The sequence below is a fragment of the Coregonus clupeaformis genome, unplaced genomic scaffold (assembly GCF_020615455.1).
Source record: "Coregonus clupeaformis isolate EN_2021a unplaced genomic scaffold, ASM2061545v1 scaf0159, whole genome shotgun sequence".
Lineage (NCBI taxonomy): Eukaryota > Metazoa > Chordata > Actinopteri > Salmoniformes > Salmonidae > Coregonus > Coregonus clupeaformis.
In genome coordinates, this window is record NW_025533614.1 from 352,668 (window position 1) to 367,969 (window position 15,302).

Consider the following 15,302-nt stretch of genomic DNA (forward strand, 5'->3'; position numbering starts at 1 on the left):
AATGAGACCAGGAATGAAATGAACGCGAAGAGCGAGTTTGCATTGGGGCGGAGCAAAGGTGGCGTCATCCCGAACCGAACAGCCCTAGATAGGAGGAACAAGGGACAAAAAAAATAAGAAGAATGACCTCACAGGACACGTCGAATTCAAATTGGTGGGAGAAAGAAGAGGGATTTTTTTTGTAGAGTTAGTTAATTCTATTTTAATCATTTACCAAAAGGCTGAATAAAAGTACAACAAGTATGAGACCGTTATCACAACCATATCAGTCAGTAGAAATGTTGTTGCTTGATAAATATCAGACGTGAATACAACACTGCCATTTTTTATTTGACACTTCCACAGCTGGGACATGAAATGGAGCACGTTTAGAAACATTTATCAGGTTGAACGCCTCTCATACTTCGTAGCTGCATGTGTTGTAAATGTAACATCAGTAGGCCTTATATCTTCAGAACTATATCTTCAATACAGTATCATCTGAGACACAAGCAGGATAAAACTGTTGGCTAGACCTTGTGAGCCTGTGGAGAGAACCATTCCAGTGCCACCACACAACCAGCCGGAGTACTGGTAATATGGGAGAGCAGACAATCATAAGACATGTCAAAGACCATAGAGCAAGTCTGCTTACAGCAAACCTTGTTTGGGCTACATGTCTGATCGTGTCCGTGCAAACCATCCATTAGGAGGCTGTGTTTTGACACCAAATCTTATAAAGAGGGATCTATGAAGATGAATGGCTGACTTTTTGAAGACATCCATCAACACTTGTAACACCTGTCTGTGCATGTTTAGAAAAGAGACACAGAGGAAGAGAGCGAGCGAGAGAGAGAGGGGGGTGAAGAGCGAGAGAGGTGGGGTTTTGTTCCTGAACTGTAGATAATATCACACACACATGGATTGCCAGTCAACAACATCCTCATTTGCAGTTTCATTTCAATTGTGGTTCACTTCCATATTCCTTATATCAGGCAGTCTCAATTGCATCATCTTCGCGGAGCTCTACTTTAAGCTGTGATTCTTAACCACCGGCTGCATGTCTGCTTTCCATGGACCCCTTATCTTATCAGCTTCTCTCTTCTCCAGGGTGGTGTCTGTTCCCTCAATACCAAACTATTAACCATCAAAAGGGAGTCTTATCTATGCAAATGCAGCAAGCCCTGGAGGAACAAACCCTGCTAGCACAGCACATGTGACACCACCCCAACACCTGAGTACAGTCACAGCAGTGATTCATTCACAGCCATGGGGTCATCTGTCGACAGTGTTTCACAAGCTCCTTGTTAAATATTAGCCCTGCATATCCAGGAAGCCCACCGACGTATCCCAGCATAATGGCAAACTGTAAAATGGTTCATAGCCTTACATCAGAGCCTGTTCTCATTGCCTTATTGGGCAAATGAGTCGCCTGGCAGATTGCATCCAGGAAATGTGGCCATATGAAAATGTGTGTGAGTGTGTACCCAGTTGAGAATGCATTTGCGAAGGTACACTATTGAACCAACACTCATTTCAATGTAGAATGTGCTGCTATTCCTTATTCCTTCCTATGTGTTGGTGATAAAGTTAAACTGAGTTAATAGAATACATTTTTAATAGATATTACATGTCATAATGAAGCCAGAAAAGCATTATCTGACAGCATGGAAACCCATTTCTGTATGACCTGAATTATTTATTGGTGCGTGTGAAAACGTAATATCTGAAATTCTCGTGCCTCTCCGCTGGCAAATTATACCTAGACTAATCTTTGAATCTGTGTGCATCTTTGCAAAGGATCACTGCATGTGGTGAGGGGAGAAGATAGTGCTCAACACCGCTGAACTGTTTACCCCAAAACAGACATCGCAGGTTTCTGTCCCCACCCCCCTATTCACACAGCCTTCAAACTCTTTTATGACTGGGTGTGGCCACAGAGCAATAGGAGTGGGGCTGGAATAAGGGAGGACAGAAACCTCACAGCAAGGATTTTGGTGGGGTGTTGGGGAGGGCAATCGCATAATTAATGGTCAATTGATGGAACCAAACAGACGCCTAATATAATTGCAATTGTACCAAAAACATCTATTGGTAATTGGGCAGTGGACATATCCTGCTAGATTCTATTTAGCCCTAATTTGTAATAAATATGTATTCGTTCACGGATCATTGTTTTTTATCATTGACATCTTTAAAACGTTTCTAATATAAACTCAAGTAGGCCACTTTTTTAAATTTCTCATTCACTGTTAATTACATAGGTCTTACCCCAGATATGAATTTGCGCTCCACTGTACCATTTGTCACTACAGAAGCATCCAGGGATAGCTGCCTGCTGCCTGCTGCCTGACACCTGGGCAGAAAAGGCCCTACAGGTCTGGTGTGGCAGGGCTTTGAACTGGAGCCTTCTGGAGCCTCTGCTCCAAAGGAGGCCTGGGTTGCTGCTGGTTGGGGAGGATGGGGAGATGTTGGGGGGAGAGGTGAACCGGCCTGGTTTAGTTCACTTCACCGCTGCCCTGCCCTCCGACCTCTCCTAATCAGACGGCCCTGGGAGGCCAGGTGCAGACCATCACTGGCTCTCTGCTCTGACGGCTCAGCGAGGCGCACTGATTGGCTTTATTAGAAGATAAGGGAGGGGTTAGCAAGGAGCTGAGGATCACTCCCTGGTAGAAAAAGCTCACATAATTTCAATCAAACTATATAGAGAAATTGGTATTACCTAAGGTGGCTCTGGGTTAATTGTATCAATATGATCACTTACACTTAATTTGAAATCAATTTATCTTGCATAAAGTAAAATGTTTTTATGAAAATAAAATACCAGAATGATTCCTCACCACCTGAAGGTTCAATTCTTATAATAAAACAGTATATCATAGTGTGTTGCCATTTTGGTGTTGCCATTGGCCAAAATTGGCCATGCGTTGGAGTTTGTTTGGGAACTATAGACCTTCAAGTGCAAACAAACCAAATGTGTTAGCAGATGCCATCTTGTGGTCACTTAGAAACAGTGCTTTGTGAACATACTAAGGAACATTGAGCGAGCTACGTATGTCGGCTACTACAGTATGAACAGGCCATAGTAGAGCCGGAGCTCAGTCAATGACTTACACATCATAGCAAATGCTTTCTCTCTAAGGTCTAACTTCATATGACCTTAAAACTTTCAACACTGTACACAGCCTCCACTTCAAATTAACTTTCCATGACCAATCATTGTGATGTATTGAACAATGATAAATTGAAAACAATGAAGTGTGAGGATGTCATGTTTTCATGCTGAATACTAAAAGCTCTGAATTGATGGTATAGACTCAAAGTTGGAAAATATATTTATCTGTGAAAATATAAATGAACACTCAATGACAATTTACCCCCAAAAAGTGCCTTGACAAAAGGCCAATTTGTGACAAAGGGCAAAACTTGAAGTACTGCATACTCCAGAAGAGAATTCAGCAAGCAGACTGAATTACAGACAGTGGAGGGGCAATTTCACTCCTTGTGCATTCTTACTCTCTGTCTGTATGTATGTATGTCAGTTCTCTCTCTCTCTCTCTCTCTCTCTCTCTCTCTCTCTCTCTCTCTCTCTCTCTCTCTCTCTCTCTCTCTCTCTCTCTCTCTCTCTCTCTCTCTCTCTCTCTCTCTCTCTCTCTCTCTCTCTCTCTCTCTCTCTCTCTCTCTCTCTCTCTTGACACTTAGGCAGTTTCGCTAGTCTCCAGGCAACAGCTGAGGTTTTGATGTCTAAATGTTTGTGCACTAAATGTCTCTTTAATTCAATTCCGTAATGCAGTGTTTGAAGATATGGATCAATGCCTGCTGCCTTTGATGGTCATCCTGGTACTCAGAGGCATGTCATTGTACCAATCCTGCACTACAGAAAACAACAAGGACCCCATCACATGATGCAGCCAACGTGGCCATGCAGATCCTTTCATTGTTGTCTCATCATAGAGGACTATGTGCTATTTCTGAATCACATCACATAGAAAGATAAGTGTGCAACCATGTGGAGAACCTTTTCTTCTTTGTGTACAATTCCTAAAGGTACTGGGAGACCATTATACAGTAAGCATGTATCATACCAACTCTACTCTGCACAGCCTGCATTGAGAGAAGAACAGACCAGGCACTATCTTTATTCACAGATCTTATCTCTTCATAATTGCACCCTCTGCAAGATCAACACAAACAAATGGATATAGCAAGGGAGAGAGTGGGATGAGTTAATCCATTTTCTGTTTTGTAGTAACCTGACACAATGTGAATAGAACAAAGAACAGCTACAGGTAGCTATAGGTTTGTCTTGGAATTTGATTACATTTGACATTTTAGTCATTTAGCAGACGCTCTTATCCAGAGCAACTTACAGTTAGTGAGTGCATTCATTTTCATACTGGCCCCCCGTGGGAATCGAATCCACAACCCTGAGCTACACGGGGCTATTACCCCCCACAAAGGATATGAACTTCTTGACAAGGTAATTTCTTGAAGAGGTAACTGGTAATCATTAAATAAGACACCTACGTCCTGGTCAACACATTATTAATTGAAATAGTGTTTTTCTTTCACAGCATTGCATGTAAAACAGATAGATTAATCTAAACCGAGCAAGACTTTCCATCTACAAACTTCACTCTCTATTCAGCAGAAGGTATCTGCCAGTAAACCACGGCCATTAGAGAGCGATTATGGCATAACCGATTTCTAAAATGTGATTAAAACCAGATGGGAGTGCAGATTGTATGAGGCAGAGGGTTTTACGGTATCACACAAAAGCGTGTTTTTAAAGCAGCGTTTCATGTCCTGCCATCTAAAAAAAATCACTTTAGTGCTGCACATCTCTTTAGCAAATTAAGAATCTCTCCCATTAGAACATTTTTATAAAGCAAGAAACAGGAATGATGTGTCTCTAAAAGTGATATTTATTGCTGCCTATCTGCTAATCCATTGACCTGCTTTAATTACAGAAAACCCCAAAACTCTTACCACACATAAATCAATATTTTCAATCTATTGTTGAAATATGTGTGAAGCATCATGGAAAGGAAAAAACTGATTGCACACAGGGAAAATGTCTTAAGCCATCTTCAGCATGAAATGTAACAAACCATCTATACAAAAGGAGTACAATGTAAAGCCTTTACACCCATATGGTACATTGAAAAAAGGTGCTTTCAAGTAACTTCAATGAAGGACCAATTCATTCTTTCAGATCAGAATCCTTGGTTGCCAATCAATAGATGCCAACATAAAGTGCCAACCCTGTAATAACTATGAACCACTTATCAGTAGTATCACTCACTTCTTGCCTCACCTTTTGTGTGTGTGTTTTCTCAGCATAAGAGCAGCTCTTACACTACGGAGGCAAGAGAGTATCATGGCTGTTAGTCGTGCGTAGAGGCTTATTTGATATAATGAATGGAGGGAGGGATGTAGAAGAAGCGATGGGAGGGTAATTACTTTAATGGCTGCAAAGGCTCCCGTTCAAGACACCTTTGCGCACGATGGTTGATTATGGATGGTCATTTCAGCTTTCTGATGAAAACACAGAGCTCTTAGTCCCTGGGCTTGACTGATAATAGCATGACCAGAAATGTGTCAGAACAATGGAGTACTCAAATACGTTGTCACATCCTCCCCTGAAGGTCCAAGCCTTCAGTTCTGGGCTTCAATTCATAGAAATAGTGGTATTTGTTAAACACAAAAAAAAAACAGGATGAAGAAAACAGGGTCAGAGGTTATACAGTATAATGTGTAGAAAGATAGCAACTCAGTTCACAACTCAGTTCACAAGAGAAATTACCAAGAGGAAAAACTGAAATATCAAGAAAGCAAAGAACTGAGCTATGAGTATTTTATACTTTATTTGAAGACTCAAACAAGATAACTCACTCATTTCTCCTCTCACTCATTTCTGTGCTCAATTAAGTAAGTTGACAAACACACTAAAAGCAGCTTAACTAATCTTAAGTGTCTGTAAATTGAAATAAGTGAATTCCAACTCCTAAAGAGAAGCAATTAAAAAAAAAGAAACATGCTATATAGATCAAATCAGGCACAAAGAAATTCCATTGAAACTTCAATTGTAACCTTGTCATGCATTATGTTGTTACTCAAAGGAAAAATGTGACCTTCCTATTCGCAGCTAAGCACTTAGCAAAGCCATTCCATCAGTGCGTGGTTAGCAAATTAATTCATGAATTGCATGTAGTGCACCTCTGCTTCTCGGCAATACTGTAAGCTAAGTTCTCGTTGTAAAGCAGACACTTACACCAACATCCACAGTCCAATACAGTATTATTTGACTATGAAACGGTCCATTGTCAGGTGTAATACAAGTTGGGTAAAGTCCATCTATGTAAAGCCACCAAATCCTGACGGTATTTTCCTGTGCTCTTCTATATTTCACTTTATGATATATGACTGTAAGTCGCTTTGGATAAAAGCGTCTGCTAAATGGCATATTATTATTATTATTATAGCATATTAACAATACAGAGCATACAAGTTTTCATGGGAAGGAATGCCACAAGTTTGCTACAGCACAAGGCCCATTATCAAACCTGAAATTATTACGACCTTCAAATTAAAGTACACAAAGGAATCCATTTTGGTCAAACTCCCACACTACATTCTCAGCACTACTAGCTAGTTCTGTTCAATATAGGGTATGGTTTATCGTTTCAATTCATACTCAACAATTGACTTTTTTTTTTAACTGTCACTCTGTACTGGGGTCTTGCTTTTCTGTAGAGTTTTAGTAAACACTGCACTGAAACATTACTTTGCAAACCGTTTTTATGAATAGATTATAAACAAATAGTCAAAAACAGCCATACATCATGCTTTGGATAAGTACAAAATATTTTTAGTGCGTACAGTACGTGGTCCCAATGCTTTAAGCACAACAATGAAAAACATTCTGAGCCAATTCAAATCTTCTTGTTTCTTTCAAAAGATGGAACTTAATACTTTGATAAGCACAAAACCAGCTGTCATACATTCAATACATCAATATTCTGATCCTTCATGTAGTTGCAAGTGAATCAAAGTAGACTTCAACGGTGTAGGCCCGGAATGACATGGGTAAGAACCATTCAACATGACAATGACTCAACAATAGGATGGCATAATCAATAATTCATTAAGTTAACCTTCAATAATACTGAAATATATGTCTTTTCATATAAAAATACTTTACAACATACTGTGCTGTACTTGTGTTTTAGTGTGCCTTCAGCAGGACAAAGCTAACACAGGGGTGCTCTCCCTATTAGATGCATTGTGTTTGCCCTGAAATATACATCTAAACAGGGCATTTGCTTGATAGATACGTCGATATAACTGAATGAACGGTGAAGTACCTATCTTTATTCCACATTTCTGTATTTGGTGAAGAGGTTGTAGAGTACCCTCAGAGTAGACTTCAGGTCACAGTTCACAATATCTGCCAAAAGATCAGAAAAACCAAAGTCAGACTTTAGTCTGGGAAACATTTACAATAAAAAAATCTAAAATGAGCCAGATTCAGAGCTGCGATTTACACGCTGTATGATACCTTCTTCAAACATCGCCTGTAATTGGAACCAGCTCCTGTTGCTAGCTACTGTATACTTAAGACACAACACCTATAAGATCTACATTAGCCCATTACATCCAGTGAAGCAAAACTGGAATCTTTCATCTTCGCTATGAGGAAAGATGCATTATAAAAACAGATGTTGCCTGAGCCCCATGCTTCCATGAAGCTATGATTGCAGTGTGCTTTAAGTAGGCCTATTGCTATAATTTGGCATGCAACCACCTTTAAATCAAAGCTAAAGGGGAACACTCAATGTTACAGCCCAATGCAGTCATCATGGGCCACTCACTGGTGCTTGACCGTACCATTAAAACTGTTACAGGCCTCAGTTCAATTAACCCAACGGCCAAATGGTAATAGCCAGGGGATAAAAGTAATCCCACATCAAAAAGGGCAGTAGGTAGCCTAGCGGTTAAGTGTGTAGGACCAGTAAACCAAAAGGTTGCAGGTTCGAATCCCCGAGCCAACTAGGTGAAAAATCTGTTGATGTGCACTTGAGCAAAGCAGTGCCTGTAAGTCGCTTTGGATAAGAGTCTGCTAAATGACTAAAATTGATATTTGCTCTCTCTCTCTGTTGTTATGATTAGAAGGCATGCTCTGATATAAAGAGTGTTGAATGAATACTGCCCAAAGGGAAGAACATTCCTGACATGTTGTTGTTGTTGTTTAATCCCGAAAGACACAATTTTGAAATTCTGCTGTCACATATCTTTCTTTCAGAAACAATTTATGTGTACAGAATGAAGCCACACACCCTCTGCCCGTGGCTTGGGTTTCTCCAGGCCGCCATCTTGCATCAGCTCAAAGGAGAAGGTCACATTGTGCACCTATATAGGAAAAGAAATCCAGCATGAGCCATGCCAGTCCAGTAAGCAGCTCACTGTAAACTATTTGTAAGGGATGAAAATTAGTCTGATTTACAATGTAGCCTACCTTTTGGTCAAAATGCTCTGGCGTTAGGAAGAAGTTGACGAGAGGAACAAAGTAACCCTCAAGCAGTCCCATCAGCAACACCAGGTACACACCATCAGCAAACTTTATGACAGGTAAAACATACTAATAATGACCAGGTTCATCTTCAAATCATAAGCAGTTATATTCAAATGGAAACAAAGGAATCTCACCTGTGTATCCAATTCAGACACCTCCAGGTTCAACTTGTTCAAGTGCTTGTTCACAAAGGTGATCAGCGTCTGCAAGAAGGGCAGGTATTCAGTAAATGTAAATGTTACACAAACAATGAATACCGTCTATTTTTCTAATTAGGATGGAGACTTGCCTTTTTCACCACATTCAGCTTGTCTGGTGCATGGTCAAACAAGGTGTCAAACGCATCTCGCTCTGAAATCGAATAGAGGTTAAACCATTACAATAACAGACATCAGAATGTTCATTTTAGTAATATAGAAGGAATAAAATAGTAATAATGTAATGGCAAATTAACTAAAATAAATGTATGGTAATATGGCAAATTTATTCTTTCATTACAACAAAGTGAAAATGCTTACCATGTCTTCCTGATAGAGCCCTGCAAGAAAAGAGAACAATGTATTTCAGCACTGGTATCGTACTGTCTAATCACAGCACTAGAGAAAAACATTGGACGAAACAGACAATTCAAATGAGAAGAAAAAATTAACTAGGACTGTTTAAACTGGAAAATATTAATTGAATGCAGATGGTCTAATCAAGAGGGCCAGGCAGGAAGACAAACAAAGAGATCTGCGTTGTGGTTCTATCCAAGGAGCGGTCCGATCAAACGCTGTGTGGTGGGCCTGCCTGGTGGACATGTGCCCGGGAGGCAGTGGCTTGTCTTCACGGTCCAATCTTCCTCGGCAGAGGCATGCTTTAGCAGCTGCTGCCTCTCGTAGGACAACAGCCCAGGGCCCCTCCCTCTTATCTCCAGAGCTGATTTGCACCCGTTGGACCACTATTAATCAGCTGCAGCTCCATAAAGCAGTGGTGGGGCTGGCAGGGGTAGACCCCTGAACCCCCCCCTCCCCTCACTAAATCTGCCCATCAGCATGGGGCTCCAACTGTCCATATCGGCCCCCCAAGGAGTTGGCGTGTCCGCATTGTCTTTCCGCTTTAACGCGAGACCGGGAGAGGCCGTTCCATTCCCCTCATCAGTCCCTCAATTGTTCCAACTGCTTCAATGCCCAGCGGACTCATTTGCTGACTGATTTGTAAACATATATTTACAAACATGTGATTCGCCCAATAATCACCTTGTTTTGAATGACCTTTCCATGATTGTGTTCGGTTCTCATCCCTCATACTTATACCTCCATTACCTTTGAATATGGAAAGCAAATGATACAATTAACATAATCTTCACTGCCAAGTTTCTAAGGCCTTCTTTCCTTAAACATTGGCCTTCATTTTCTTGGCTGCCTCTATAAACAATTTTCTGACATTTTCTCTTCATCCCCCTGAGGGTCTGATAAAGGCCTTGTGGAAGACAGCACAAGTTGGGTAGTTTCATTGAGACATCTGTACATAGTTAGCTAAAAGGGACGACAGTGAAGACATACTCCGTGTTCCCTGTGATCTCTTCCTGAACCTGGCGAGACTGCAGGATCCCCTCCCGTTTCTGTGGGGAACAACAGACAATTGTGAAAATCGGAATTTTCACTCTATTTCTTTTTTTTTTTTTTTTGGGGGGGTTCCCTTTTTGTGGTACAAAATGTAGCAGCAAAGGACTATACCTGTACAACCACAACTTGAATGGACACATGATCAGGTAGGCGGATGGGGGCGCGGCAGTGCTGAGACAGCGCCACCAATAAATGGAGAATGGCCACGATGCTTTTAGCATGGACGGCTAGGGGTGAAAAGAAAGAGGGAAGGAATGAGAGGAATGTTATAGTACATCCACTGGGCATTGTCATTAAACAGATGATCCACACGCTGGTGCACTGGAGCAGGGTTTAGATAAGAAGAAATTCAATTTTTTCACAATTATCAAGATAGGTGACTCTCAGCTTTCACAATGCCAAGTTGAAGGTTAAACAAAGGTCAAAAACAAAACGATAAACTCAGTGTCAAGTATAAAATAAACTTGTGTCTTTGGGGTAGAAGTAATGTGCCTTTGTTAGAAACTGTAACAACCCTTTCCATTCTTGTTGTCTGGAGTGTCATGTGACTGATACATCAGGCTGCTTCTTGAAAGATGGAATTCCAAAATACATGTAAAATATGATAATTTACCACAAAAATATTGCATTTACTATTTAGAGAACCTGTATGGGAGGATATGAGTGAAAAACAAAGGGATTAGCTGTCCTTTGATTACAATCAAAAACAATCCTATTGATTTCCTGAAGTGCTTTTAGATCATCTACAAAGGATAAAAAGAACAAAGAAAATTAAACTGTAATTTAAGAGAATTAGAAGGTTACAATACACCAAAGAATAATAAACCAACGGGAAAAAAACATGGCTTCAGCATATCCTTAAAAAATAAACATTGAAAAAGGAAATAAGACAATGAGTTTTTTCGTTGACATGCGTCATGAGTACCGTGACCTCCCACCTCTTGAGACAGGGATTACTTCTATGGTCATATTGTCAGAGGGTCAGCAGGGTGCAGATTAGTCCAATGTGAACTTTGCCTCTGTGCCTCTCTGTCACCCAACAAAATGACCAAACAAGCATTACCTTATTACATCACCTTTACATTGTCTTTTACACACACCATTGTCATAATAATAACTTTGATCAACACATTCCAAAAAAACATTAACAAATGTATAGAATACAAGGGATTCGAATGAAACAGCGCTCTGTGAAACATGTCACCTACAGTCAACGGTCCATTTGATGTTTCTGATTGAGACCTTCAGAGTGTCGTTGATCTTCTCCAGAACCGTCTGCAGCTTCTGCTTCTGGGCTATCTCAGACTGAGTCACCTCAGCCACATTCAGCCTCTCACCCTCCAGCTTCTCTGTAATACAAAAATAAATAAATATGTTTTATTGTCATACAACGAAAACACAGGGAGGACCATCAAATCCAATTGGAATCAGTCAAATGCCAGAGAATAATGTGCTGCATTGCAAGCATAGCAGGGATGTTTTGGAGGGAATTAAATACTGTACCAAAGAGTTTCTGCAGAACCTGCCCATCGTATAAGTCCTCAGCCAGGTCTTTGACAATGATTCTCTCCCCCACCAGCACATCATTGATCCAGTCTATGAGTACCTGCATACAAAACATGATATGGAATTTAACAGGCACATACACACTGTACATTCATAAGGCACCCAATACTGCTTTCCAATGCTTTGATTGTGACATACAGCAGTTATTTTATATCTCACACCTTCATCAGTTCTTGCAGTTTGGGGTCATTCCTGGAGTTAGGGTCAACCATGGTGCGAACCTCATTCTCCTCTAGAACCACACACACACACATAGGTTTAGAATATAGACAATGAGAGAGAGCACAAGAGAGAGCGAGAAAGTGAGAGCGTGTGTGTGTGTGTGTGTTTGTGTGCGATACACTGCAAGAGTGGAGATGGACGCCTTACCCAGCATGGTGTCCTCCGGGTCCAGCTCAAAGGGGATGGGGCTGAGGGGCAGGTTGATGGCATTCATCCCCTCCTCCTGGAGCTCAGACACTGCAGAAGCAGAGAAGCAGAGACCTTTAGTGGCCTGACTCAATGTGTGACAGGCTCATTATTATACAACTGTACTGAGACCTCCATTGAGTTGATGGGCAGGAAAAATGTGTCCAGCGGAGAAAATCGGAGGGCAAGTCAAATAGCATCAGCAACACACAATATTGGCCCTCATCATCTCAGCAGTAAAGCTCACATGTAGACAAATAACAGAGAGAGTGAGTCTTTCCTCTACTCACCTAAAGCTGTGCTCTACACCCATTCCACCCAATTTAGGGCTCTTTTCTTCAGGTTAAGCTGTGCTCTTCATGCCAGGTTGTCAGTATTATGGCACATTGGTCTTACTGGGAAGAGTTGGCTCACAAAGCATGTCTCTAATTATAACCGGTTATCTTTGGTCACGTTCGGGTTAGCCAGGAGAGAGAGATCTCAGTCTAGCTTTGATCAATAAATTGAAGCGCCTCATTGTAGCCAGTGATAATACTACATGGGGAGACTCCCAGAATGAGCCAATCACACCATTACCGTAAATTGGAGGAGAAGTGACAGAGTGTATGTCTATTAACTAAGCAGTCATGGTCAGTTGCTCTGATAGCTCAGACCATGCTGATAGCCATTACCTCTTAGAAAAAAAGCTTTCTCTCTGAGACACATCGCCCCACACAGGACAAGGCCATGCTCTCCCTCCAGTTGCTAGGCGTTCATAGATCTAGGCTCGGTCTCACGCTGCTATCCTGAGCATCCGCCTCCTTCCCTGATCATTTCACTTACCTCACCTGGCGTCGTGCAAATTGGCACATGTGGGGAATTCACACAGGTGATGTGACAACCTGACCGCTCTGCCTGGCCATGGTGCCAGTACTGCCAGTTCCTGTCTGGACCAGTTGATATGTCAGTAAGATCACTATAGCACTGATGCAGAGCTGCATAACATAACGTGATAAAGGCCTGCTGAACAAACTACGATAGGTTTTTTTCAGTTTCCTCCCAAACAGAAAAAGCACCCCCCTGGAGATGTCAATATCCTGTTAGTAATCAACACCAAGACCTCCCTCTGCTGTTCAGGCCTAATCCACAGAGACAGAGATACCTTCCTCCTTCCTCACACTAAAAGAGCTGCATCTATTTGGTTCTTCAACAGATTGTTGAACCAACACGAAAGCATCATCTGGATAATGTAAACCTCTCTGTCTCTGTCTCTCTGATCTGAAAGGACAGCTCCTCAGTTCACAGGTAGAGACACAATATGGTTCACAATAACGCTCATATAATTGAAATACTGTATGTTGTTGTCATGGCAGTGGAGAGGCCCTCCATGGAACGTACCCCTACAGGACCAGGTTTGTCAGTATCAGTTCGGTATTTTGGTGAATGGGGCTCAGCTGCAGACTCACTTTCACAGGTAGGGTAGACAAATTATTTCAATCACAGGAGTATATATAGGGCATGTCTGTATCAAAAGATATGCTTCAAATGTAATTAATTAAAATGGGTCAAAGTGTCTTCCAAGAGACGTTATAAACAATAATAGTTCTTCAGACATTTAATCATACTTGATGCTTGCTCATGTACCAAAAAGATTCAACGAAAACTCAAGTGCTTGTCTAATTAATACTTAATTGAAGGTATGATTTAAATAAATGTGAAACTATGAAGGCCTTGGCAGCCTCTGGTCTGAACTCAGGCAGTGGTTGTGCTGGAGACAGCATGGGACTTTTCCCTCCTTCCTTGGTGAAGACATCTGTGATGGAATGAATACCAGCAGCCTCTTATCCTTACATGGCAGTAGTTCAGGATGTGTACTGTAAACACAGAGACACACAGCTTTCTCCTGCTATGGCTTGGATAGATACAATGTAATAAAACCCAAATAGATGCTGTCCACCTCATCAAAAACAAAATAATCTAAATTATTATCACAGTTATTTGATGATAGATGCAGACATCAAACATGAAGAGGGTCTTTCAGTCACCATCCCCGTTGACGTATACAAAATGACGTCATGAAAATAGACACACCTCAGCAATTAGTAGGCCTATACTATTGCCGCGTTCAAAACAACTGGGAACTCGGGAAAAAAACGAGCTCCGACTGAGAATGTTTTTGAATTGTTAGATATACTGCACTGTTGGAGCTAGAAACACAAGCATTTCGCAACACCATCAATAACATCTGCTAAACATGTGTATGTGACAAGTAAAATTTGATTTGATTTTAATGTCTTTTTGAACGGTCAACCAACTCGGAATTCCAAGTCGGGAACTCGGGCATCTTTCTAGAGCTCCGACTTTCCGACATGAAGATCACCGACGTCATGATTTGACCTAGTTTTTTCCGAGTTCCAAGTTGTCTTGAAAGCACCATATAGCAATGTTTCTTAGCTTGTTTTCACGCAAAAACTGTAATTAATCTATTCAACGAAATGTTCAATTCTGAAATAGAAAACTGTGGAATGTGGCTATTTATAGCATATAGCCTACTTTAGCCTACTATTCAACAGGAATCATATTTGATTTCTAATCCTTTTTAGCTTTCGTGATGTCAACCTTTTTATGTAGATGCCTTAATAATAAACCAAATATAGCCTAATGAACGAACCTTCTTTTGCCTTTTTTCTTCTGGCCAAAGTTCCCCCGAGTTTTCCAAGGAAAGAGTCATCTTTTTTTCTTGAAGGTGGTGATTTTGGAGTCGGGGATTTGGGAGAAGAAGGTGATTTCTGTGGCGAAGAAGCCATTTCTAGTTTATTACTAAGTATTCAAGCTATTGAGACTGTGTTGTAGCCTATCATAGAAACAACTTTCTGCTTGTCAAAGTTGACGGAATAGCTAACGACGGAACCGGAATTCCAAGTATTTGCGCAGCCATCCGACGTCTCCCTGTTATTTGATTCCCGTACCAGTCCCATTCCCACCCACTTTTCATGGATATAGGAAAAATAAGCAAACAGGAAAACGCAACGCAGCAGCCTGTCCAGCTATGAGGAATATCGGTATAGTGAAGCAAGAACCGATAATATAAAAGAATCAGAGGGTTTTCGATCCTATTCATAGGAAAATTAATCCAGCGAAATTATCAAACGTATTTTTCCTTTGTTTTTCTGCTATCCAGGTTTTTT

At 41.0% G+C, this 15,302-nt stretch overlaps 1 protein-coding gene across 1 annotated transcript; it reads right to left on the minus strand.

The window, feature by feature from the left end:
• Positions 1-6,642: 6,642 nt before the first annotated feature.
• LOC121556339 (alpha-parvin) lies at positions 6,643-15,079 on the minus strand. Its single transcript, XM_041870245.2, has 13 exons — positions 14,786-15,079; positions 12,097-12,186; positions 11,889-11,959; positions 11,665-11,767; positions 11,370-11,510; positions 10,273-10,388; positions 10,099-10,157; positions 9,073-9,092; positions 8,844-8,905; positions 8,689-8,757; positions 8,498-8,599; positions 8,319-8,391; positions 6,643-7,429 (listed from the first exon to the last, which is right to left on the minus strand). The coding sequence occupies exons 1-13, from the start codon at positions 14,919-14,921 to the stop codon at positions 7,353-7,355; spliced, it is 1,119 nt and encodes a 372-aa protein (XP_041726179.1). The 5' UTR covers positions 14,922-15,079; the 3' UTR covers positions 6,643-7,352.
• Between the last annotated feature and the right edge of the window lie 223 nt (positions 15,080-15,302).